The sequence below is a fragment of the Haplochromis burtoni genome, unplaced genomic scaffold (genome assembly GCF_018398535.1).
Source record: "Haplochromis burtoni strain Fernald_Lab_line unplaced genomic scaffold, NCSU_Asbu1 Contig_131, whole genome shotgun sequence".
Lineage (NCBI taxonomy): Eukaryota > Metazoa > Chordata > Actinopteri > Cichliformes > Cichlidae > Haplochromis > Haplochromis burtoni.
Window position 1 is genome coordinate 176,833 of NW_024582492.1, and position 27,914 is coordinate 204,746.

The window sequence follows — 27,914 nt, forward strand, 5'->3', positions numbered from 1 at the left end:
GCTTTAAAAGAAGGGACGAACACTACTGTAAGACCTTTCTAACCTTAAGATACTTCAACTTCAAAGACTATTATATTCACACAGCCGGCATTCTGAAGAGGTTTGGTGGTAAAATATTTTCTGATCGACACATTAAAACTGGAAGCATATGTAGATAGTTGTGCTATAGTTAAGAAGCTCAAAATACATGTAAAAAGTCCCAAACTCTTAATATACACTATTATACACTTCAATGTAGGAGACTATGTACTGTGATAAAAGTCTTGAGTTATACCTTATTTCTTTATATTTTGCAGAAACCTAAATCCACCACATAACTCAAGGAATGAATCAGTGTTGTGTCTGCATATAACAAACAATTCTGCAAAGAAACTATTTTAAATGGTATCTTTAGGCACTTTGTAGCCTGTCAAAGCATAATTTGTTCTTTGTTCTTTAGCTGAATCCATGAAAAATTCAAATCATATCACATGCCTTTTATCCCCTGGAGAGCAATAAAAGAAAGTTTTGCAGTGATTCCCAAAGTACTTTTTGCCAAAAACGTGGGATATACCGTAGCGTGTCCAGAAAAAATATTTGAGAAAAAGGACCTGACAGAATTGTGCAACTGTTAGACAGAAAGCACATGTGTAGAAAAAGGTGCTGGTGTAAATGAGGCAAGTTGTACAAAGCAGCGCCAGTCCAGTTACTATGTAGCTAGGTTAGGAGACAGACATAACAGTGACTTTCTGCATGTGAAATATGCTGGAGGTTCTGTAATTTGTCTGGGGCTGCATTTCAGCTAGTGGTGTTGGGGATCTCCAGATTTTGATTCAACATGTAATACCTTCTGAAATGTGTCTCATTGGCATACAGGTTCATTTTCATATATAGCTTCAGTATGACAGTCATCCCAAACACAGCCAATGCATTTAAAGCATATCTGATTGAAAAATCACATGATGGAACTCTTAGTCATGGATTGGTCTCCCCACTGCCTGAACCTTAACATTGTTGAAGCAGTGTGGGATGATCTTGACACAGAACAAAACAAAAGGGAGTCAACATCCAAATAAGAGCTTTCAATGTCCTTTAAGACCCCTAGAGAACTATTACTGAAGACTCGTCTAGCAGTCCACCCGACTTCCACGCTCAAATGTTAGATTTATATAAGTACACCATCGGGGTACTTTTTGCATTAATTATCTCCACCGTACACAGTGTGCATTTCAGATTGTGCTCAGTTCCTTGAATTTCTTGCTATATGTTTTCGGAGATACACATTTCTGAAACTCTGAGACGTTATACAATTCTGTAAGTAGGCTGCATAAAAAAAGATAGTAAAGGAAGAGAGATAAAGGGGGAAAAAGCTGAGGGAAACTGCCTATAGAAATCAGAGTGCTGAAACAAATGGGACATCTGGAGGTTTGCATTCTAATTGATTGTTGCCTGTGGACGTCTGTGGTTGTCACTCTGCTCACTTCCTCTCCTCCTCTTCTTCCACCTCTCCCTCTTCTTCGTATGACCTTGGTCTATGTTCTGCTTACCTCGACCCACAAGTCTCCTCGTGTTCGCTGTCACCGTAGTGCCACACAGTGGTTTGGAAGGGAGACACGGGGGCCCTCAGTGTCCCCTTTGGAACCACCGGGACCGTCCTCTAGCATCGTTCTTATCCCCATTCCCCACCACTATTACCAATGACGCCAGTCACACACACTGGTGTTCCCAGCATCCAGCACTGTTCCCAGTACCTGTGGGGGTGGAGGGAGGGGAGAATATTGTAGTCACAGAATTTTACACCTCCACCGATCCTTAACACCTAAGCCCCCACGCATGCCCCGTGTGTGTGTGTGTGTGTGTGCTGTGCGTTCACTCCCCCCACAAAAAAAGAAAAAGAGGGCTTGACGGATTGTAGAGGAGGAACCAGTTTTATAACATTTGATGCTGTTCTCTTGGCTGTTTTCTAAACTAGGTGTCAATTCACAACAGGCTTCAGACGTACCAGCTCAGCAGCAGCATGGCTCGGAGCCCCGAGAGCGCGGCCCTTCTTAATCACCGGGGAGAGGTGCTTTTCCAGCAGGGGCCCCAGGGGGTAACCCAAGGGCCTGCGCCTCCACCACAGCACCTGCAGCTGCAGTCAGCGGCAAGCACTCCCGCCCATCATCTCCCCCTCCAGCAGCACCACCAGCCCTGTGTCAGCATGGCTGACCTGCGGCCTGAGGCACTCATCCAGTGTCAGCAAATTGTCAAGGTCATCATGCTCGACAACAGCAGCCATGGACGCATGGAGGCCTTCCTCAGCCAAACGCCCACACACCACCACTACCAGCATCACCATCACCACAGCCACCATCAGCTTAGTCACTCCGCCATGTCCACCCCTGTCCGCTCGCCAGACGGTTCACACGGCAGCGACGGCCACCAGCCCCCACTGCCTCCCCCGCCTCCACCTTACAACCACCCGCACCAGTACATACCCCCAGACCCCCGCCTCAGTCTACACCGGACCCCAAGTGGCTCTCGGAGCATGGTGTAAATAAATGAATTCAAATTTTTCTCCCTGAAAGACATACTTCCACATAAACCCTATCACTTCTCTTCCTATCTAACAGTACATATTGTACATATATACATACAGATGAAGCTATAATGAAAAAAATAAAAATCCCACTTATATGCATAAATTTAAGGAAAAAAAGATTTAAAAAAATAAGGTTTTAAAAGAGATAAGAAGAAATATAGTGCGTATATAAAGTTTTACTTGATTCCACATGTATTTTGAAATATTATGTAGTTTTAACAAATTTCTATAACTTTTTGTCAGTTTTAACTCTAGAGAAAACTCACTGCTATTCACTTCATGGATGGATTCCTTCCAGTTCCAGTATTTATCAGCAACAACAGAAACACATGAATCCCTCAAATCTTTTGAATTTTTCTTGTAATGGATGGAAAGACATCAAGGATCTTCTGCTTCTGTTCGCTTTATCATCCCAAGCCTCATGCCTACTGTGCTGTATGTGCACACGTGCGCATAGCTGACACTTAACTGAAACTCTGTGCCAAAATACATATGCCTCCACTAAACACTGACTTCTTTGCACTTGACTAAATGCTAGGGCTAGAAGAAAAAGAAAAAACACTACTCCTTTGCTTTGAGAAAATAGTCGTTTCAGGCTTCTTGTTCAAGGAGCAAAAAAAAGAAAAAAAAAAGAATAGCAAAACTGATATTTCATAAAAAGTTATCTACCCATTTGCGCTGTTGCTTATTTATTTATGTGATGGAGGGCCTTCTCTCTTCTCCACTCCCCCGGATTTAAAAAAAAAAAAAAAAAAAGAAGCAAAAATGACATTCTCCCGATAAGCTGTCTTTGTCATCCTCTCCTCCGTTGTGTTGTGGCTCTCTATCTTCAGAAAACATTCTCACCCAATTGTTGCTCTCCATATATCATTCTACAGTGAAGGATGACAAGAACCAAAGGCGACCAATCATATAGATTGCTGCCGAGCCAAAAAAGTTAGCCCAGGATGCTTCTGTTGATTGATGCTCGTCTCTTACTCTTCATGTCTAACATTATTAAGGCTTTCCAGGAATTCTTGCCCCTTTTGTCAGCTGATGGAGGGAAGGTTTTGTCTTGTTTTTCAACATTTTGAAAATGTCTCATCGTCTGAAATGGCTCTAAAGCTACAGTGGGTACAGATGTTAAAAAAAACTGAAAAAAAACAACACAATGTGCTGTCATCGGTTATCAAATGTGTCGTCGCTATATGTTTTTTTGTTCCAAGAACTCACCCGAGAATTTCTGTTAGGACGCTACACTTTTTAAATGTCGAGATGTGTGTTTATTTTAATTTGCCATTGTGCCATCATTGTGTGTTTTCCGTTGGTGGATAAATGTCGGGCAGAGTCCACCCACAAAACATCCAGACGCTGTCTCTTTACGTCGGTACGACTGCCAGCTTTTGTTCCAGATCCTTGTGACTGTTTTCTCTGCCGTGCTAACCTTTCATTTTGACATTTTCAAAAAGGCAAAAACTACATGGAGCTTATACTGCAAAAGCTGGCATTAGTGGCATTGTTTGTGCTGCTGGCTATCCTGCTTTAAATAAGAATGGAAGGGAGGGGAGAGAGAAAAAAGAATGCATTATCTGATCTCTTTCTATTTCACCTCAGCTTAGATTGTAAATACCACATTCAAAGAGTCAGAAAGGACAAGCAAGCTACCTTTAGCCTCTTCAAATTGCTATTGCCCTGTCAAGCATCCGTCATTCTGAAATAGGTCAGCGACCGCCATAGCCTGAATGCGTTCATCTTTTATACATAACCCCCACCAGGTACTGTGAAATGGATGTTCAGTTAACTCTGTTCTCATCTGACCTCCATCTGTGTGATTTGTTGATTTATAATCACAGAGCCAATGCGGGGAGATCTCTATCTCATCTGTCTGTCCTGTTCCACTTAGGATGTCACCCTGTGAAAAGACAGCGGTTGGACAAAAAACACAAACAAACAAACAAAAAAAAAGCTTTCTGTTGTTGTGGTTGGCAGAGATGAGTGTGTGTGACCTACTCACAGTAGCATCCTAGCTTTCCTGTAAACAAATCGGTCCTCGCTCCTGTTTATCCCCGTAATTGCTTTTGTTATTATTTCATAACACAATGAGAGGAATTACAGCTTTCAAAATGAATCAAGAGCTGTGATGATTCATTTAACACATTTACTGGCTACATTGTAGAAATGAACTTTTGAAGGTTATGTAATAAAATTTAGAAACTATTCTACTATTATGAATTTTACCTTGATTGATGATGATTGTACGGTTGCTGATTTATTTGTTTGAATCAGCTTTCAGAAATTACATGATTGATTTTTTTCTTCTTCTCATGCATGTCAGTTCCAAAGCTTATTGAACCCTTACTCCCAAAAATCTGGAATTTGTGTATGAAAGACTTTGCTGTGGGAGGTCAATTTTTTTTTTTGTCATGATGAAAATGAAAATTTCTGTGGTGGAATTTAAAAAACAGACATGGATTTTTATTCTTCTTTTTTTTTTTTGTTACGATGACAAACACCCCTTCAAATACAAATACGAATGGCTTCTTTGGGCAAATATGTTTTTGTGCCTCGAGGCAAATCAAATGCCTCTTTCATGGCCATTTTTGCTTGTTTTGTCTTATTTCTATGTATTCTATGACCCTTTCTTTATGGTTGCACATTTTAATCGAAAGATATGCTGCGTGTGCAAGAAACATAAATATGAGGCGCACTGAAAATGACAGATTTACATTTGCAGGGAAACTAATGTAGCATTTGGGGAGTGTAGCAGATGATATGGAAGTGCAGTAGTGGGTACCTTTCATGAAGAAACTCACAAAAGGGCTCTGCCATACCAGTACATTGCTTCATGAATGACATGTGAATCTTGTCTGGCTTTTCACCACTGTGTTTGCTCATACTAGTAAAAGAAATACAAATAGAGGAAATATTTATGGATAGACAGGTGGAAACTGAGTGCAACATGAACCATCATCTCCCTCAGTTGGCTTTAAAAACCCTCCCTGTCTTTGCGGTATATTAACATGCAATTAAAGATGATTTAAGTCTATACATCACAATGGTTTGCTTTGTTATTGGATTCAGTGGCAAGATCAGTATACTCTGAATTGCCGGGAAAATGCTTATTTTGAAATGTTACACATCACTCAACACAGCATTTTACCTTCACACACTATAAATCCGCACACATAGTTTTCCTCCTACTTTGAGTTTTATGACAAGTAATACAATAGCTAAAGAATACATGGAACAATGAATCATAACACTGCTTTTATGTGAGGTGTTTGCTTCTAGTAGTAAATCCACATACTGTAAGTTTGACTTCAGTTTTATGTCACCATGTGGAACTTATCTTTATTAGTGAGTCTTATTGTTTTCAGTAGCAAGCAGGTGTTTTCTCTGAAAAAGTAAACTACCTGCCAAGGAAGAGATAGTGAGTAGAACAGTGGTTGATATCACAGTATGAGAACAGCAGCAAAATAGCAAGATATGTACATTGATTATGGGGGAGAGCAAAAAAGAGCCAACAGGAGTCAGCTGGTTTGTCAAACTTGCAACTACGCTCAACATGAGTGGGAGTGGGTAAGAATACCTCATTGTTTTTATACACCGAGAGACAGCAAAAGAAGACATTTTTATCATTATAAATTATTCTGTTTTTGTCACAAAAGTTTTGATCTGAGTATATCTGTTGCAAATTTACAAATCGCGTGGACTAGCATGTCCATGCATGGAAATACAGAAAATAAAGCAATGCTGTACTGTAAGTAACACCAGAAATCATGACTGGTGCCAGTGCTGGAGGTATTGCATCGTAGCACCTTCCTTAGTGTCACAGTGTAAAGAACTTTCAGGAATTGCTTAGCTGGGCAATACCGCAGCACATTGAACCTGCCGATGTGTAGCAAAGAATGTCTATTTGCATTTTCTCATTTCTATTTCAGAACACGAATCCGTGCAGGAGACAAAAGTAAAACACTGAAAAGTTGAGCTGGTCTTTTGTTTTGAATTAATGCCATGTTAAAAAGACACGTTGGTGACATTTTTAGAAAAAAGTCATTTTAGGAGAAAAGGCAAATATAGTTGTAGTTACCTTCATAAAGTGATCAGAAGTTTACATATACTCCTCACAGGCATGGATGTCATGGTAATATGGGGCTCAGACAGCATATTTAATGTTCTTGTAAATAAAAGCTCTGTGCACAAATTTACATTTATTTTGGATTTTCTCTAAATCTGCTACCCTTTCACAGTGCATGCTTTGGTAACCATCAACAAGCTATTTGACCAGTCATTTTGGTAGAATTGGTAGAGTTCATTTAAATGGATTCATTTCCTGGTATGAACCGAGCTTTTAAGCATAGTACAAGCATTTTCAATAGGGTTGATGTTGGGGAATTGGGAAAGCCATTCCAGAATTTTGTCCTTGGTTGGTCAGTTCTATGATTGTTATCAAGGAAATCATTTTTATTTAGGCAAAATTGAGAGATAAGAAGATAAAATCTATACACCCTGGAAATAAAGTCAAATTACAATAACATTGATGACTGTGAGGAGTATATGTAAAGTTTTGACCACAGCTGTATATACTGAAGTTACTGACTTCTAACTAGCTGATGAGAAATGAAGAATTGACATCCCAAGTGCCAATGGTATACATTTTATTAACATGAACACTGAAGCAATATCAGGGTATATCTTTAATACAGATCATAAAGTTGCAGTCCAAAGAAAACCTTGCTTCACTATATTCAGTCATTTTAAGTTTTACAAACATTACGTGTTTTTTTTATGTATTGATAAAATTAAGCTTAATGAAGCTTTTAAAAACCAAACAAAATTTTGGTGATGAAAAAAGTGTCTTTTCTTTTACTTTTCTTTTTTAAGATGCTTGGTTTTCACATTCACCTTATAAAACAGAGTTTGAAAACATTTATCATGAAAAGTTTCATAGTTTAAAAATACACTTAATACAAACATAGACTGTTTATAAAATATGGATGTATCCAACCCACTAGTTTATTGACTTCCGCCTCTGCATTTTTGACATCACCCTATTTTACCATCTGTTTTACTCTAAATCTGACCATTATATACAAAATAAACACTATCTTGTATTAAGCAAGACATAAAACTAGTGGTTAAAACCATAAACCCATTAGTAAAGTGTTTACTTGAATAACAGGGTAATGTTATAATAAAGATTAAACAATCAAACTTCTTCTGGCAACCAGAGTAGTCGCCCCCTGCTGGTCAGGTGGATGAATTTAAGTTTAAGGCACTTCCACATTGGCTTCACTTCTCAGTTCTTGGACCTACATCCACGTTTTATAGACAGTGCATAAATATAACAAAACAATTATATTTACAGTTCTCTAATATTTTAATCAAACTCTTCAATATACATACTTAACTTCAATATACATAATTAAAAACTAAAAACAGGTATTTCAAAACTGTGTTAACTGAAAAACAGCATATGGTAAATAACGTGTAGATTTCCTTATTTATTGTAAAGATTATCATGAGAAATATTACTTTTCATTTTAGGTCTTGGTCAGATAAATGTGACCTACAGACAACTGAAGCAATACTGTGTTGCTGAGAATAACTACATCACAGTAACTGGTTGGTTCTTTAAATGAAATATTGGGGTTCCCCATTAATAGAGTTTTATACTTGAAATCGAGTTTTACCAGTTTTAACAGTTCCATTTCGCAGTACAACATTATTCATTAAATTTGCAGTAACGTTATAAACAAAGGCCTTCATTGTGCTGCAATTTATGAAGAGCATGTGGATTTACATTCATGATGGTTTATTGTACATATGGGCTTTGTATACAGGTTTATTGTGACCTGTATCATTCACTTGCTTGCCATAACTTTTACTGAAACAATATCTATGTCAAAAATACTTATTCATCTTCTTTATTTACTTCAACTCAAGTTGAAGGATGGTTAGACACTGTAGTCCAGAGATTTACTGCATCCATTCATCCATCCATCCATCCATCAAATTGTTAACTTCCAATATTAACTACATTAAGTCCTGGCAGACAGATTTATTTAGCTTGGACAATCAGGTTTAGACAAGTGCTTCACCCACGCTGTCTGTGTGTGTGAATTCATTCTGCCCTGATCGCCTTTCATCCTCCTGGGCAGTTGTCATCCTTCGCCAACGCTGGACATGTAAAAAAACAACAACTATTACATCACAATACGATTAAATGATTATGATTTGAACCCGGGTGAGAGTATTGGCTGAAATTGTACTCACATTCACACATGAATAATGTAAAAAGTTAACAAAATATGTTTTTTAGCCCGAAGTTACAAATATCTCACAGGAATCAGCAGCGGAGACGTAAAGCTGCTTTGTAAATATTTACTGTCACAAGCAGTGCACGTCTTCAAAAATATACTTTCCTGCCTAAAACCAGAATAATAATCTCGGCCTTGAGCAAAAACCATCAATTCTGTTCTACCTGAATAACTACAGTCTTTATAAGAGATGAACTTCAGCCTTCCAGGACTTTTTCCATTTTTAATCTTATGTGTTACCTGTATATTCTCTTTTCAACACTTTATTGCATAATTTTCTTTTAGCCTGAGATGATTAAAATCAGAATCTGAGAGAGTTGTGTAAGATGTTTGTACCTGTTTGATGCTGCCTTTGGTGCTGCAGAACATGTAGATAACATAGCCTGGGATGAGTACCATGGAGGACATTGCCATGAGCCAGCCAATCGCTTGGCCCCACAGGGGGTACACATACTTCCCCAAGGTGAGAGGAGTCATCTCAATGGCACTAAAGGTAAACACTCCCTACAAAATAAAATTATAATATTCATATATCAATATACTCCAGTGCAGTAATTATTCATAACCTGAGGGTCTAGATGAGCCAGGAAACTTGTGCTTAGCAGTTTTGTCCAAACGTCTTGAGCCAAGACTTTGCTAGGAAAATGGGAGATGGTTGCAGGAGTTTATTCAACACGTGCAAACATACATAGATATACAGCAAATAAGGTAAAAAATAAAAATAAAAAATAGTCTAACGATGTAAAGGTAAGTATTTGGTGACTTTCTTTAAGTAGTCTTCAGGATTAGTTCTCAAGGACATTCAAAGCTCTTCTTTGGATGTTGGACGCCTTTTGTTTCGCTCCCTGTCAGGTGTAACTTTATTTTTTAATGAGTCAGTGTTAAATGTCTTAACAAGCAACAACAAAACTTGAATTCCTCTGAAAATGATCAGGTACAAGGACTGAACTGAAGAAGAGTGAAAATTAAAGCCAAAATCCAAAACAGATGTTCAGAAAACATGGATGCGCAACGGAAGCAAATATATGTAAGAAAAAAACAAACAACAAAAGCACTTTTTTATATACGAGTTTACATTTTGAGATTAAACTTGAAATACTTTCAAAAGTGGCACTAAGGTCTAGCTCCTTAGATGTGAAATATATAGAAACAAGCATTGATTTTTGCACATACTGTAGATTGATGGGGTTTTGCATCATTAGACATAGCCATGCTTTGAGCAAAATACTAGCATGCTAACCCACACAAAAATACCTGCTGAAATACCTCTGTTCACCAAGTACAATGTGTACTTTATTGACTTGCATGAGTTAGCATGCTAACAGTCCAGTCGAGGTTAATTGTCATTAGCTTTTCTTTTAGACCACATGCGACAACAGACAAACTATCCAACAGTGTTCCTGGTTAAAATAACATTCTGCTTATTCTTAGACAATCAGATTATCAAAGCATTGTCTAGTTTGCAATTTCTTCCAAATTTCCCTCAGTGTTCTTTTTCAATACAGGACTAACTTTGCAAGATTTCCCAAAGGACCTGACCGTCCATGAGGTCAAATACAAATTAGAATACAAATTAGATCAATTCTCTACCTAAGGCCAGTGCTTTAGCTTGATGGATCCCTAGATTTCCTGGCAGAAGAACAAAGCCTGACTGAAAATTACAAATTTAAAGAATTAAGCACCTCTAGGTGAAGGTCATAGAGGTCAAATCCATAATCAGTTTTCTCCTACCAAGCAAATTAGAGGTGTGAAGATCATCCAGCAAAGCTTCCACCAGCCACATGGCCGATAGCCGATCATGTCCTCGATGTTCTTATAAAATCTTTCGGCTCCTGCGGCATAAAGAGAGGAGGGCAAAGGGAGTGTTAGTGTTAATGAGGAGAGAGCGACTGCCAGAACAAAGCCATAATGGTGGGGGTGGGAAAGGGAAGCCAAGATGGCAGAGATTTATAGATGTAATTTCCTGTTGAACAGCTAAGTAGGAAATTTAAATGCTGGAGTCATTGTTACATTTCGTCCAGAATGACTCAAATTATTACCAATGTGGTTACATTTAATTTCAAGTTGCAATATTTGCTTTAATTCTTCTTTTTTTTAGTGAAAAGAAAATGGATTTCCTACCATAAAACCAGGATATGGAAATGGTTTCAAAGAAGACGAGGAAGAGCAGACACATCCCACTGGCGGAGTAGTAATCAAACAGCTTGAACACATAGAGACCACCCTAGGAGATTTCATCACACATACAGGAACACGCATAACTACTTTAGAGACCAAATATTACCATCCCTCTCTTCATTGAATAAAATATACATGATGAGAGTACACCGCAGGTTGTTGTGAGATCGTTTTGTCATTATGCATAATGCAAGAGCTCTTTTCCCTTGTGTCGGAAAAATGCGCAAGAGTTCACACGAGCTGGGTTTCAAGACCGTCCTCTTATAATATTAAACAGGTTTACACGCATTCTTTGGATGGTTAAAACCCTCTTTACTGTGTTCATTTTATAGTGACTTAATGCAGAGTTCATGCAGCACCTGCGTGATGTTAGAGAAGCCGACGATGAAGGAGATGAAGCAGACAATGAGGATGAAGACCTTCTTCCTCTTTCGCAAAACCATGGGATATTCATCCATCAGAGCTGTGATGAAGCCCTCTACTGTGCAGAACTAAAACACGATGACGTGAAGAATGTGGTTTGTTATTATAAGAGAGCACCAGTATCTTAGTTTAGTTCATCTATAAACTTATAGCAATCACCAATTAATCAGTTGTAATATCTCTATTACAACATCTGGATTGACGGTACCTGACTGTCCAGGCCCAACATCATGAGCATGGAGAAGAACAGGATGGCCCATAGCGAGGACATGGGAAGCTGTGTGACTGCCTGAGGATACGCTAAAAATGCCAGCCCTGGACCTAAAAATTGCAAACGAGACAAATTATTAAAATTATAAATGCTTTAACTTATAACATTATATGAATTACTATATTAGATACACATCGTTAATACCTATTTTGACCTCTTTTTGCCTTTAGAATTACTTTAATCCTTCCTGGCATAGATTCAATAAGGTTCTGGAAACATCCTCACAGATTTTGGTCCTTACTGACTTGATTGCATCAGACAGTTGGTGCAGATTTGTTGATTGCACCAACTTGGACCAATCAACTGGATTGAGATCTGGTAACTACAGAGGTCATTTGAGATGGTGATTCAAACTTCATAACATGGCACATAATCCTGTTGCAAGCAGCCATCAGAAGACGGCTGAGGTCATAAATAGATGGAAATGGTCAGAAACAGTACTCAGGAAGGCTGTGCCGTTTAAACATGCTCAGCTGGTACTAAGGAGTTACTAAGAGACCTAATGTGTGCCAAGAAAATATTACAAATAGCATTTATCTGGAACTGTTGATGCAAAGCACGATGAATCTGTGCTTTCATGTTGTTTATGCTAAATTCTGACCCTACCATCTGATTAGTGAGAATAATTATTTTAAACCTGCACATAGTAGCAATTTGTGCTTAATTTAGTAAAACCACATCAAATATTTTTCTCTCTTTGACCACCGATGGCCTGTGTCTGTATGCAATATTATATTATTATTTTTAAAATGTTTTTTAGTTTCAAACTTCATATTGCTTCTAATATGTACATTAAAAATATTTAATCCAGAAGTAATCAAATGTGAATAATGAACAATTTCTTATAAGTTATAAAATATGACTTTCACCTGAAGCTGCCAGTTCGTGCACGGGTTTCTTCGTGATGTAGGACATGAAGCCTACGATGGAGAAGATGACAAATCCAGCAAACATGCTGGTGCAAGAGTTGATGCAGCATACTATGACTGCATCCCTAAAGAGAAAACATCAGTCAGAGAAGAAAAGAGCATCATTGTCTGTGCATCGTCTACAAAAGAGGATTCTACAACACTTTGGATTTCCTGCTCCTACTTGTAGACATCGTTGTTGTAAGAGTTGTAGCTTCCCAATGCGATGAGCGATCCCAGGCCCAGTCCGTATGAAAAGAAGATTTGAGTTGCTGCATCCAGCCACACCTGTGAGACAACATAGTGTAATTACTGGTGTTTGTTTGTTAAGACGCGTGGGTGATTAGATGTGGATTTGTGCAAACTATGAACCTCAGATCGGACGAGCTTATTGAAGTCTGGAGTAATGTAGAAGAGAATCCCATCTATGGCTCCAGGGAGTGTGACCCCCCTGAAGAACAGGATGAACAGCATGAAGTAGGGATAGGTGGCTGAGAAATACACTACCTGAAAGACAGAATGATTTATTTTTAATTATTTAAATGAAAGAGAATTAAAAATGTTGAAAAGTCCAAAACATTTTATAGGACTGAGTATGCTGTTTGCATATTTTTAAACACATTTCTGTTAAGATATTGAGATGGCTTTGCTTTTCAAATTATCAAAATTGCAAACATGCTATTTGCTCTAAATAATTACATCAAAAGAGATGCAAAACAGTGTACAGAAAAGGGAACTACTGAAATATTTCCATCGTTTCTCTTTGCCAAAAGATCTGTAGGATGTGTCCCATAGTTCTTGTGCATGATGATTATCCTTAATTGGTAATGTCCATCAAGGCCAGGGCCTTTGGGGAATTCATTTTTCTCACTGCTCTCAGATGCCGCACATTAAAATCCAATTATCCCTGGCGGTGAATGTGTAAATGTGTTTCTGCTCATATACTTTACTTGCTGTAATTTGAAATCCCAGGTAGTAGGCAAAGTGAAGATTTTTCTATCACCTCTAAATTGTCCAGCAGTAGTCAAATCTTGCATTTTGAAGCTATTTCTATTTCAATTTGAATAAAATGGTAAAAGAGAGATTGGATGTGCACAGAAAAATGACAGCGGATGCAAACATCTGAAACTGGAAGAAAATACTGTCTCTCGGTTCTTAGGTTTAAGATATCAGGACATCCTAAACAATGATTTGGTTCTTAGCAGGTTCTATATTAAATGCAATTTAATATATCATTATTTATTTAACAAAAACTAAACCAAAATGCAGAAGCAGTGTGTGAAAAACAGTGCACCCAGTGATTCAGTAGCTCATAGAGATGTCTTTAGCAGAAATAACATGAAGTGATGGTTTTCTGTATGACTTTTCAGTCTCTCAGATCATTGTGAAGGAATTTTCTCCCAGCTCTCTTAAAGTCTCTTCAATCAGGTTGAAGTCTGGACTTTGACTTGGGCACTGAATTACCTTGATTTCTTTACATCAAACATTCTGTTGTAAATATGCTGCTGTGCTCGGGATCAACTACTCCGTTTTCGACTAACCTTTAGCTATCATATGGTTTTGCATTTGATGCTAGAGTATTTTGCTATACAAATGAGTTCACGGTCAACTCAAAATGTAGGTGCAACCTTCCACTACTGTCCTCGACAGCTGGTATGAGGTGTTTGTGCTGATATGCTTGTTTGGTTTTTGCCAAGCATGGCACTGGGTATTGTGGCCAAACATCTCCACACTGGTCTCATCTGTTCCAGAAATCCTGTAGTTTGTTTAGATGTAACTAAGCCGTACTGCCATAACTTTTTCAGTCATTTATTCTAATTGTACTGTTATGAATTTTAACATTTAAAATGTTAACTAAGGCTAAGATGTAGCTCTTGGTTTTTTATGCAGTTTGTCTGCAATTGCACCATCTGACCTTGGGTTGAATTTGCTCCTGGGAAGACTGGCAACTGTCATGAATGTTTTGCACTCATGAAAAAGCTTGCACAAACTTGCTGATGATTAATCAGTTGAATGTGATTAGCAGCACCTGGCTTCTACTTACCCTCTTAATTCCTATGGAGAGAGTGAGTGAGGGTGCACTTTTTCACACACAGCTTCTGCATCATTATATAATATAAAACAAAAATGGCATAAATAATGACACTTTGTAATATATGCAGCATTGTTGTTCCTTTTAAGTTTTATTAAAATAATTTTATGATGTGCCACGGACCAGGTTAGCTTTTATATTCAGATACATAAAACTTTAGTAATGAAAGAGGGTGCACTCAAACAGAGAGATGATTTAAGAGAAGAGTCAGGAAATCATGAAAGATTTAAATACATTTAAACAAAAACTGAAAATTAAACATAATTTTCAACTGATCGGTGCTTCAGTCAGATAAGAAAAAAATGAAGATTTTTTTGTTATTTCCATGCCACTGGTTGCATCTGACTCTCAAATATGCTGAACGCACCAACTTTATAGCCTGCTGCAGCTAGTAGTCCTAAAAAAATACAAATGTTCAACTTTTAATATCTCTGAATTCATGTTTCCTTTTATTAGGTTTCACTCACTTACTCGGGCAACAACAACAACATGAGGTTTACATCATAAAAAGCTCGACGTCTGGTCATGTTTTCATGATTAAAGCTTTAATATTAAGGGAGTGGGAGGCAGAAAGAGGTGCTGATAAAAATACAGGCCAGTGTAAACCGAGTGGTCTGAGACTGATGAAAACACAAAGCCTAAACAACACAAAAGAAGAGAATTAACAGAAACGGGGGCAGAGAGACTCACCTTTCCCGTCCATTCAACTCCTTTCCAGATTGAGAAGTAGACAAGAACCCACGCCAGCCCAAGAGTGCCCACTAAGGGCCAGCGTAGCTCTCCTGGTTCCTCCAGGCCATTAGACAGCTGGTGCATGTTACGCCTTCAGAAACACACACAGGCATTCTTTGAATCCAGACGGAGATAAGCACCAAGAGCTTCCAGATATACCTCTCTATACATTCTCGTGCAGAATATCTCATATTAACTTACTCCCAAAACTCGGTGACAGCGCTGGTCATGTTGGTGGTGTCTGTCAGACTGTAGTTGGAAAAACATTTTTCCGTGTTCCAGGGGTTATCACAGCTTTGCCAAGGCAGCTCCTGCATACACAGCATACAGTATGCATGAACAAAAACAGGTTCTAGGAGGAAAAATCATCAAAACTGCAAACTCACTGTTGCAAAATATATTACCTGTATCCCAATACAAAAAACCTTCAGAGTTAACACAAAACTTTGTAAATTTAAAAAAAAAACATGTCTCATTGAGACACAGACAGCACCACAAAGACTTTCCCAAACAAAAGAAACAACGACAGAGACAGAAAGGCAAACCACCCAACAGTGAAAATGACATTTAATGAACTCAGTCTGTTTTTGACCTTCAGCTAAAAACACTGAACAACAATGACAACCCTTTTTTTCCTGCTTCGTAGTTTTCCCAGTACAAGAAACTCATGCCTGCAAAGTCTTTACATTTCTGCCATCGGGCTTCTTAAAGGCAGCCAGTCATGCAGAGAAATACCAAAGCAGAATGATAATGCAGAGAAAGAAAACCACTGCACACTGAGAAAGATGGTAAACAAATCCTAAATAACCTTACTTATGGACGAGGTGGCAAAAGTATGTCTGGAAAATGGGATAAAAGAAAACTGAGTCCAACATACTATAAGATTAGTATAAATTAGCAGGTTTCGTATTGGACCTACAGCAACTTTTAAAATAAATGGAGGAAAAGGTGTCAAATATAAGGCCCGGGGGCAAGAATTAGCCTGGTAAAGACTCCAGTCTGGCCCACGGGATGGCTCTGGAAAATGTGAAACAGGGTATAAACTTAAACTTTTACATTTTTATTTTATTTTTTATCTTTTCTTATTTTAATAAGTTTTACAGCTTTTTCTGCTGATGAAGACCAACAACCCTAATTCCAAAAGAGTTGGGGGACTGTGTAAAATGTAACTAAAACAGAAATATAATCTCGTAAATCATATTTTGTTTTTATTTTGCTCATCGTTATGGGAGTTTATGTTGTACTGTAACCTGCATATATCCTTTAGCACTGACAGTGCCTTTGTAGCAAGCTCCCTATTCCTAATTGGCTTTGGCAATATCAGCCCAGTCCAAAAGCCTGGCAAGATGCGTGCTTAGGAACTGAGTGCTAATAACAAGCCAGATGCTCCCTCTGCTCGTTAGTGCGGAGGATGTTGCGTCTATGACATAATGATGCCGGTTTTTAATGCTGTGCTTCCTGAAGGCACAAAGCTAACATGTACTCATGCTGATTTTTGATCTTATCTCTTGCACACAGAGATTTCTCCAGATTCTGTGAATCTTTTGATGATATTATGGACTAAAGACAATGAGATATTCAAAGTCTTGGCTGTTTTATATTGAGGAATTTTGTTCTAAAATTGTTCCAAAATTTGTAGACTGTGCTCACTTGATACCAAATAGACAAAGTCAATGACAAAGATAGTTCTTGAAGACTAATGAAGTTGCTACATAAATGCTGGATTCAAAGACAAGCACAGGTTGACTCAACTTAGCATGTATGACAGTGTTTACAACTTCTTTTCTGTGTTGCAGGTTTGCTACTGATTATGTAACATACCGAACCAAAAGAGTTGAATAAGTAGTAGAGCGCCCAAGCAATGATGATAATGTAGTAGATGTTGAGCCAGAAGGACAAAACAACTGCAGCCAGACCAACTCCTGAAGCGAGAACAAGTGTCAGTGTTGCACAATACAATGTTTTACAGGTCAGCTAACATGCAAGGTTGTATGTAATGAAAAGAAAGGAAGAGGGGAAAGATACACAAGTTACTAATTTTAAAAATGATGTTGCGTGACAGAGAAAAACTAACATGGTCATCATCATCTTTATTATTGGCAGAGTTGTCATTGTGCTGTTTCTAATGCTCAGTTGCTTTTGGCTTTGCATCACGCTCACTGGCATTGTTGCTCTCTCTGCTGCCTGAGGATCTGCAATGAAGTGCTTCACTCGAGTTATTTTAGTGTCGGGGCAATGGTGTTATTGCTATCCCCAAACAGGAGAGCATTTAGCAAGATGTCAAAAATAATTGTGGATAACAACAACAACAACAACAATAATAATAATAATAATAATAATAATAATAATAATAATATGGAAAGGAGCAGGAAAGAATAAGACACTGGAAGTTCCTGTACAGGTAATTAAGGTCTCACAGAATGGGAACAAGTTCAGTCACTAAAATAACCCCGATTTCTGATGTATATAGCTTTTACGATGCTCATAATCCTTACTCGGAATATACATGGGTGAATTCTAAATGTACACAATGAAATGTAAATCCATATTTTTCTTTATACATTACCCTTCATCATAGGGATTAGTCTCCACACCCCAAGTCCTCCAACTGAAGTGAACTGTCCCAGAGCTGTTTCCAGGAAGAAAAGTGGTATCCCAGCAAAGACCAGTGTCATAAAGTATGGGATCAGGAAGGCCCCTGATACAAACACATCAAACAGACAAACAAAATATATTTGGTAAGAGCTTGTATACAGGAATTAGAAAAACTCTGAAGTTCTAATAAATTGCATAGCTCTTACCTCCACCATTTTTGCCACACAAATAGGGAAACCTCCACACATTTCCTAAACCGATGGCATATCCAACACATGAGAGGAGGAAATCAAACTTGCCCTTCCAGCTTCCCCTGTCAGGAGGCTCTTCCACATTCTTCTTATTATCTGCAGGGGGCGCCACACGATCCAGCTCCTCAAAGGGAACTGCTTGTTTGACCTCTGAAGGGGAGTTCAAGTCCACTGTACTTTGCCCAGTCTTCCCCATTATGGGACCACTGTGGACCAATGGGGTCAGAAAGCCACCTTTCTGTAGTGTCTCTGCGGTTGAGTGCCTCACACTGCGTTTGGATCTCAGTTGGATGGATTCAGGATGATGCGCTGACACTGGACGCATGTAAAGTTTGAAAATGAAAGTAGAGAAGAAGAAGTTTGTTGCTGTTGTTATTATTTAATACAAATATTTGTGGCTTTGTGGTGCATATATTTTAGTGGAGGGAAATACCACTCAATTCACAATTTATTGCCACTGAAACAGTTTTATAGTCTTTTAGAGCCCTTTTATGAACTTGGGCAACTGCCTCTGAAAACGAATGCTAATGGCTGTCACATAAATTACTGAGAAACATCTGTAGTTCCAGAAAATATGAATTCGAAAAAAGGACAAAAACCAAACCCGGCATTCTTAGAAGGATCGAGGCTCACAGAGGCCTTCTGTAGACGGACAGCAGACTTGCTTTGCTTTAACTTTAATCCATAGATCCCTAGGAGTAGTAGTAGTAGTAGGAACATTTAATTGCTAAAACTAATTTTTCTCTTCAGGAATGCAAATAAATAACTGTAATTTCACATCCTAAACCAAAAAAAAAAAGTGCTTTACTCTCTTCTGCCTTTTTATAAAATAGCACATTTGAGAATTCACAGATAACAACAATAATTATATTTTAGCATTAAAACTAACATTTTGTGATTTTGCACATAGCAGTGGGTTAGTCATTGCAGAAACACAAATAAATATATAGTTTACCAATAATGTATATTTATGGCAGCTTAAGGATAAATCTTACCCTGGGTGGTGGTCTAATACATTTGCAATAAATAAATAACTGAAGCACCCAATAATATATAATAGATTAAATATTAAAATGTATATTAAAATAACTTGCACAAGCATAATTTTTAAAGAGTTTGATCTAGGTGCTATACTTGGGTATACCAACTCAAGCCACAAAAAAGCACCACTGGCCTTATTAGAGCACCCAGATGACTGAACTACATGTTCTTATCACTACCAACAAACCTGCTGCACCTTTCTTTCTAGTCCACCAGAGTCAAGTTCACGTTGGGTCACCGAAATACCAAAATGATGACAATTTCAAGAAATTCCTACTGTTATCTACACCTGCCGGTGCTGGTCACACATTGTCTGCCCAAAGAATATTACCTCCTTTTTTTGATAGAGTGGTAATAATTTTTCATTTACTGGCTGTGGAATGATCTCTTCATGCCTGAATAGCATTTTATGGTAAGGTTAATCTAAGCACTGGGTGTAAGTTGTTTCATGCTTGCAAATATTGATTGGCCCAGAAAATGTCCAAATTGTTTTATGCCAATTGCTGGAGGTTATTAACATTACAGCACTGTTTAATGGTATATTTCCTGGAAAAACAAGACATTCTCTGCTCAACTCTGATTTGTTTCTTCCAGGTCATTTTACTGTAGTTTCTCAGTGATGTGACACTGCTTATTGGAGTTAATGTTTTCTGTCTTTTTCATAGTACTTTAACTAACATAATGGAAAGCCATAGTTCATAGGTGCCTCATTTATATTCTAGCCTTTGATGATGTTGAGGAAACCTTTCATAAACATGTACTAAATATCATAAAAGTACACGTAGTGACATGTTCAGATTAAAAAACAAGCAGTTGGGTCTTTTAAAAATTAAAACAAGCAAAATGTTATATAATCAATATGGATACAAAAAATATTCATGCTGTGAAATGTACCATGTTCCACACTATGTAATTTAATCAGATTTCAGTGGGCAGAACACCATGAAATGATCAGATATTCACTTTCAACTAGTTGTCTAGGTGAGAACAAGTGTTTTTTCAAAGGCAAAGGAATAATATAAAAATATCAGACATTCCCTTTGAGGATGTTATCCATTTAATCTCAAAGATTTTTTGTTCTTTTTTTTTTTTTTGACAGTACAGGCCTTTTAGATGCCAGCTTCTTTGGTGTGCATTAGCACAAAGGTTTAGCATTTCCCAGCAGCTACAAAATCAGCCATTAAAAAAGTGCAGTTTAGCTTGTTTATCTTGCCATTTTCATGATTCAGTGACAAACGGTGAAAAACAAAGTGTGAAAGAGAGGGAATGAATCCCGTCCTACCTACGAGATTTCCACGTCCTTTGTCAGGTCATCAGCTTCAGTGTGCCACACTTGCGGTCTTAAAGTTCTGAAACTTCAGTTCAACATCCAAAAGGATCAAGTTGAAAAGCTTCAAACCAATCCTCCATGCCCTGTGTCTGAAAATCCAAATTGTTCTTTCCTGTGTGCTGTCTGTTGGAGGACTTGCAGCTGGTATCGAGTGGTTGATAATAAAGTTCGACCTGTGTGTCTACTTTGATTACTGTTCACTTCTGACTAGTGAGGCCCCGTGGCCATGGGGGATACAGTATGTCAATTGCCTAGCTCTGGTGGGGAACTCTAGCAGCAGCAGCAGCAGCAGCAGCAGAGTGTGTGTTTGTGCATTATGCATATGTGTTTGTTATGATGGCCAAGGTCAGCTCTTGCCAGCGCCGTTACCATGGTATTTCCCAACAGAGAAGTGCCTGATCAGTGAAAGAGCTCATGGAGTTTTGGAAAATGAATCCAGCAATGGTTGCTGGCAGAGACCCTGGAAAAGTATGATCACAAATGTGGTCATGCCAGTATCAGACTCTGACCACACTGATGCAGAAAGTGACCTAATATCCATCTGCAATGTCCTCGCTTGAAGGGGTTATAGGACACAGGGGGTGTATAAAATCAGTTTCATTTCTGCAGCCAGTTTGAAAAATGACCATTGTTACTTAATAGGATAACCAAAAGGGACGTGTGTATGAAAATACACAGCATCACATGCTTGCTGCTTCAGTAAAACATGGGAGTAAAACAATTTTTGAGTGTACCTTTAAGTAAAGCAGCAACCCAAGGCACGTTCACAAATTCACATTCTGCTATTAAAGCTCATCCTCACAATGAATCTTAAATAAACCGCTTACAAGCACAAGTAGAGAGTCATAAAATTGGTAATGATATATATTAAGGTCAGCTGCTCATTCCAGCAAGAGCGTGTCACATTGTGAGTCTTCTTTAAATACATATAAATGAGACTCTTTTCATGCTTTTTAGGATCTACTACCTATACTGCCTTGTTCTTATTGGAAAAGGAAGTCCGCAAAAGTGCACAAAAAGGCTACAATAATGATCGAGTGATGTTATCCACACTGTATTTTTAATTACTCAAGTGACAGTAAAACATTGTTGCCGTTATTAATAATGGAATTAGATAAGAGACGTGAATTTCTTGTTTCTCCTGGCAGGTAACCTCCTGGCTTTAATATCTGGTCCAGATATTCTATCACCAGCCAATTACAGTGACTAATGAACATTCCCACAATGCCCAATGGTTTGCTGGTGGATCAGGATCGCTGATAGACTCAGGGTTTCAAAAGTGAGAGATTAGATCATATTAAGCCTTAATTACACCCATAGTGAGTTGTTCCCATCAAGAACAGATTCAGCGTAATCTCCGCTGTGGTTTATTGCCCATGTGGCCACATGATGATAACTGGGTGGATTGGAGTTGTCAAAGCTGGTTTTCATCAATCTGTTTACAGCGTCCCCATGATCAGTGCAGCCTGATTATAATTCCAGGGCATTTATTGCCAAAGATAATTGAGAGCGATTGTGTTGACAACAGAGGCTGAATATCAAAATAAGTGAATACATTTTTAAAAGGGCTTGTTGTTAGGATTATTTTACAATTTGATTAATTTTAGACTCACTTTTTCGTAATAAAATAAATGTCAGCATTCTTTTTAAATGACACAATGAGGAAAAGGGCAGAGAAGGTTGCAAAACACAGAGGAAACACTTCATAATCATAAAGGGAGAAGTTAACGTTTTGCAGAGATTATCACGCTGCCTAAAAGTACAGTTTATCACCATGAAAGTGCCGCAGTGGTCCTTGTCAGCTTTCTGAAACACAAGTACAAATGCAGTTCAGTGCAGTAGTCTTATAGCTGCTGTTGAGCATCTTCAAATATTTATGCGTTTTATTTACATTATGGGAAATCTATAATCTTTTAACAGCAGCCATATCGAGTAGGGTACTTTAGACATTTGCTGACTCTGCATGTTTAGATAAACTTCAATGGTAAAGTCATTTGTATGTATGAGCACTGCTCCTGTCACCACTTAATGAGTGCCCGTAGCGACAAACTGTTTCTCAAAAAGCTGATAAATGGCTCATATACAATTCAAAAATAAATCATGTGTGCTGTTTCAAAAAAAGTTAAACTCTGTAAATTGAAAACTTTCTTTAGACAGCGTTCTGTTGCAGTAAATCCTGTGGGGTCAATAGATAAAGGATGTCTGATTTATTCTGTTTAAGTGGTTGTCTCTGTGATGACTCAGCATTATTTCATTGCAGGAAAGTAAAGCAAAGTAATGACTCACACATAACAAACCTGAGAAATCAGGCCTTTGGAAACAAAGTTCCCAGCTTTGGTTCATAGTGAAATATCAGAATTAGTTCACTTTGAAATGAAACTCTAATGGACGCATGGATTGGTGCTGATTATAAATCCAAGTGGTGCCATCATGTATCCTTTGAAGTTCAGGAAAAGAAGGCTGCATTTGAAGGAGTCTTTGAAATGGAACATCACCTTCATCACCCCCACTATGATGCGGTCAATCTCGAAGGCTACGGGTTAAAATCATTTTTGTGTAAAAAGTACATTCATGACCATACTCCAGTAAAACTAAGTTTATTTATATTTATTTCAATTACTTTAGGGGTTTTGTGCTAACTAGCATACGTTGGCATGTCAGCATGCGGGACTAGTTAACAGTGAAGCTAAGCACATTCCCGTTTGCTTCAGCTGTACTTTGAGCTGTGTGCTAATTAGCACATGCTACATTATTTATGTGCTTACTGTCCAGTTTAAGGAGGGACACTCAAATGTTGTGCATAGTGTTACTCACTGGTTTGTGCAATATCATTAAAAATATGCTTTTCAGCATCACTCTGAGATTGTTCTCTTCCCTTTTCTCTCACCCCCAACCAGTCACAGCAGATAGTTGCCCCTCCCTGCCTGATTCTGCCTGAGGTTTCTTCTTGTTAAAGGAGTTTATTTATTTATTTATTTATTTATTTTTTAAAGAAGAAAGTTTTTTCTTCAAACTGTCACTAACTTCTTGCTCATAGGGCACCATTTGATATTTGGGTTTTCTTTGTAATATTGCAGGGTCTTTATCTTATAATATAAAGCACCTTGAGGTGACTGTTGTGAATTGGAGCAATATAATTAAAACTGAATTGAATTGAATATATTACTTATTATTATATATGTATTATATATTACAATTTACTGTTAGTAAATGGCAGTGGTATGTGTATTCCATTTGTATTACATTACATCATTGCTTGGTGTCAAATAACAACACATTATACATTACTCACATCCACATATTAGCACATATTCTATCCTAATAAAAGGCATGTTAACAAAAACCAACGGCAAAGTTGGTGAAGTAAAATAAGCCCCAATAAAAGTGTTCAAAATAGTAATAAGACAATCTATATACAGTTTATCCTTTCATATTTTTTGTATGCAGCATGAGGCAATTTCAACCACTGCAACTCAAGTGCTGAACCATTATATCATCAAAGTAGTAGATTTGCATGTTTCAGTTCAGCTCAGTTATATGAAAAACATTTCTCAATAACAGTTTAAGGGGAAAAAATGCTGTCTTTGAGGCCTCCTTGCAATCTGCCTTTAATTCTCAGCACGTGCCGTGGTCTGTGAATCGATGCGGGGGTTATTATAAAGCAAGGGACACCCAGAGGCGATTGGCATGCATAGATGGGAGGCTAATATTACTAACATTTTCATCCAGAATTGCAGCAAGACGATGCATGGCGCATAAATTTCCACGGGTTAAGGACAAACGCTGGGCGAGGTGCACATCAGAGAGAGCATGATTGTGTTAATGAGAAGGAAAGGGTGAAAAGATGAAAGTTGAGCGAGCTAGGGGCAGAGCAATCTCTGCGACGAAAGAGGAGAAAAGGTATAGATACGAGTTGGGAGGCAGAGTGAAAAGATAGTGAGATAAAAATGGAAAAGCTGATATATTGCAGCCGTGCCTGGTAGATAAGAGGAGAGTGAGATGAAAAGATACAAAGAAAAGAGAAAATGACTGTAAGACACAGAGGAAGAGCCTTCCATTCCTGGAGTCAGGAAGAAAAACTGTGTGAAAGAGAACTTCAGATAAGAGAAGTGAAGGAGGCCAATGACACGTCTGCATTTACAGTTTTCTTGATACCAGAATGCAGTACAGTTTCACAGTCCTCACTAAAAAGTGTGTTGTCCCCCATGGAGATATATCACAGCCTCATTTTAATTTTATTCCTCCATTACAGCGTAGTCATTTTTATCTTTGTAAGTGTCTCAAATGCTTTTGACCTTGCATTACTGATCATCATGTACCATATAAGCCCTAAAGAAGTAAAGAGCCTTAAAAACCTCAGCTCATTCTGTTAGAAATCTACCACCGTGATGCATGATGTGTGGCCTTTATCTTGAGAATGATAGCCAGAGATTATTTTCATTCTTTCTTTCTGTCTTTTTTTTCTGAACAAAGCTAGCAATCAACAGCATCATTAAACATCAGTGAAGATACACTGGCAGAGAGTGACAGCTATAAATGTGACACATAATGATGCATGTGCAACTGAAAAAGTCATCCATCTCGAAAATGTCATGTGTATTTAGAAGGAAGCGTTTTAGATCCATCTACTGATTTTCTCGTGGCTACCTCCACCCGGGGTCTACTCCTGGTAGGACATCCCTCATTCAGGAGGGGCCTAGGAGACATCTATTCAGGTGGCCGAACCAATGTTGAGGAGTAGTGGCTGTACTCTGAGCCCCTCTCAAACGGCGGAGCTCCTCACCCTATTGTAAGACTGAGCCCAGCTAGCTTTCAGAGGAAGCTTATTACCACTGGTTCTTTTCAGTCACTACTCAGCGCTCATGCCCATAGATGAGAGTAGGTGAAGATAGGTAAGAGTGATTCAGAAAAACCCTATGAAGAAGGGGTTTTTTTTGAAGATGCTCAAGACATTTCATCAGCAGATGCAGGAAAAGATCCTCCTGGAAATGAAAGGATCTATTCAGCCAGCACACACTGTTTGCCACCCTCCGCTTGGGCAGGAGGCTGCAATGCATCAAGAGCATACCCACCAGACGGAGGACTGTAAGACTGTTAAACTGTAGTGATCCTCTGTAACCTCTGCTGCCCCCAGCCACAAATAACGTTTACACTATCCACTGCATACAACTCTGATGCTTGGAAACTGCCTTTCCTTTCTTATTTGATTTTTGTATTTACATTAGTCATTTTCTTTTTCATACTACACTATAAATATTGTTGTTTTTGTATATATATATATATTTCTCTTGATGTGTGTTGTTGTTGTTGTCCTTAATCAGTAATTTTGTTTCACTTCATGTGAATAAATCTGGGGGAATAACAATAAAACGCATGAATCCTAGAAGTTGCATGAGGGGTGGCCGTGCCTCAGTCGGTCCCAAAGATCGACATGAGCCGGTCGTTCCAGGGACTCGCTATGCAGAGGAGGAGTGGTCGTTTGAGGCCCTCGCAGGAGCAGCCAATCCCCAGTTGCTAAATTCTGTAGAGTTAGAAACAAAACTTTTTTTTAACAGTCAGTTTTGTGTTTTAAATGTTGTCAATTTCAGCTAAGCAAGCAACATGCCTTATAAAAAGACTTTAAGGCTATCACCAAAACCAAAGTAGCGCAAAGCTATTCAATTCAATCAATTATGAAATCAATCTATTCTATTTGGTTTCATCAGGCTAATTATATGCAATTAAAACGCACGGATGTTATATTAATAATTAACCTATAACGATTCTTTCCCATGCTAGTAATGTTATTAGTAATGTTGCAGATGTTGTTGCAATGAAGTTCAGTAAAGAAGATCTGTTAATTCACATTTACCTTTATTCCTGCTGTGCTTTTCTTACACTCATTAGCTCTTTCACAGTGTCACACTCCCCTCATTACTAATTTCATCCTCACTACTCTGATCCAAAGATGATCTTGCCCGCCTTCCCAGAGCTAAACTTTCTCTGATCCCTGTTTTTTAAAACTCATTACTATTCTGTCATTCTTACTTTCAGACCATCATTCGTGAAACCTTTCTCCTCCTTTCCATCTTCACCTTATCCTGGATGTTCAGAGAGTCTCGTCCAAAGTCTCCATCATCAGTCAGCTTGGAGTGTAGATACTCCAGGGTCCTGTCCTAATTCCTTTCTTCAGCTATGTAGCAGTCTGATGGCCAAAATACTTTTATTACTCGAACTCTGCTTTCAAATGATGTCTCCTTGCCGAAGTACTTTCCTTGGCTATAAAGAGATAAAAACCCTAAATGAATTCTGTAGTTCACAGTGAATCCTGAGGGTTATTGACCTTTTGGAGATGCTCTTAGCCATATATGACGCGAACTACTCATTAATCTGTGATTATTTCATAAAATGGATTTACAATCTCTGTCTTAAGATGCTTCTTGGAAAGGGGCCCAGGACCGGACAGAGGCCAATGGTTCTTTTAAAGGGGTCTGAAACTAACACTTACATGGAGGCTATCTTGACAGGATGAACCACTTAAGACAGAGCTGCTTTTAAAATCCTGTACACAGTGCTGCGCAAAAGTCTTAAGCCATCCTTTATTCCTTTAGATTTTGCTAGGAAAATGGGAAATAGGTGCAGGAATTTTCTCAGGAAATCTTACAGGTGCATTCCACTTGAAAATCGTTTTCTTTTTTTTCAACTTGGTTCCCTTTCATTTTATGAAATTTGGAAACGAGTTTTAGTTTTAGTTGTCAACATTTATCAATCAGCACAAAAGAAAAGTCCAATGGGAAATGTTTTTGGAGCTTGATTCATACACTGAATTAACGTCCTTCTAGTTCTGTCCTGTATATAATGTTATGGAAATAGGAAACTATGTTTCTGAGGCAGAGATTCGCTTTGGTTAAAGGGTGTTTTAAAGTGTGACATGTTTCCATATCATCTGTTAAAGACCTCCCAGCCTTTTACCTTGTTGATTTTGTATTTGTTTTGACATGTGTGTGCGAGCGTGTGTGTGTGTGTTTGAAGGGCGAGGGGTGGGGGTGTAGGGGGTATGATCTGGTCATTTCTTGGCACCCATGGCATGGGATTTAGGTTTTCCATTACAGTGGCTCTGGCTCAGTGTCACAGTGGGGTAGTGGCTTATTATGTAAAGCCCTGTGGGTGGATGAACTAATTATAAATACAGGAAGTCCTGCACACTTGCAAACCTATAGTTGTATATTCGGCCTCAGGGATCCTCTGCTTCTAA

General features: G+C 38.3%; 2 protein-coding genes across 7 annotated transcripts in view; one reads left to right on the forward strand and one right to left on the reverse strand.

Annotated features, from left to right (window-relative positions):
- Positions 1-5,592, forward strand: part of iqsec3a (IQ motif and Sec7 domain ArfGEF 3a) — a 123,315-nt gene extending 117,723 nt beyond the window's left edge. For 2 of the 3 annotated variants that reach the window (XM_014336138.2, XM_042224179.1), the window contains one exon: positions 1,952-5,592. In XM_014336138.2, the coding sequence (XP_014191624.2) occupies positions 1,952-2,515 (564 nt within the window). In that variant the 3' untranslated portion in view covers positions 2,516-5,592. The remainder of the gene's footprint in view (positions 1-1,951) is intronic. The other variant, XM_005930283.3, reaches the window with a different exon arrangement.
- Positions 5,593-6,373: 781 nt separating this feature from the next.
- slc6a1l (solute carrier family 6 member 1, like) lies at positions 6,374-27,903 on the reverse strand. Of its 4 annotated transcripts, XM_042224181.1 has the most exons (16): positions 26,755-27,903; positions 20,633-26,201; positions 18,265-18,624; positions 18,030-18,161; positions 17,285-17,385; positions 15,665-15,774; positions 15,422-15,554; positions 13,012-13,146; positions 12,824-12,927; positions 12,601-12,725; positions 11,669-11,781; positions 11,397-11,528; positions 10,981-11,083; positions 10,591-10,691; positions 9,196-9,363; positions 6,374-8,719 (listed from the first exon to the last, which is right to left on the reverse strand). In XM_042224181.1, exons 3-16 carry the CDS (start codon positions 18,503-18,505, stop codon positions 8,624-8,626), a joined length of 1,794 nt encoding a protein of 597 aa, XP_042080115.1. In that variant the 5' UTR covers positions 18,506-18,624; positions 20,633-26,201; positions 26,755-27,903; the 3' UTR covers positions 6,374-8,623. The 4 variants fall into 4 exon arrangements, with proteins under 4 accessions (XP_042080115.1, XP_005930344.1, XP_005930343.1 ...); XM_005930282.3 differs by having other exon boundaries at positions 20,637-27,903; XM_005930281.3 differs by having other exon boundaries at positions 20,633-27,903.
- Between the last annotated feature and the right edge of the window lie 11 nt (positions 27,904-27,914).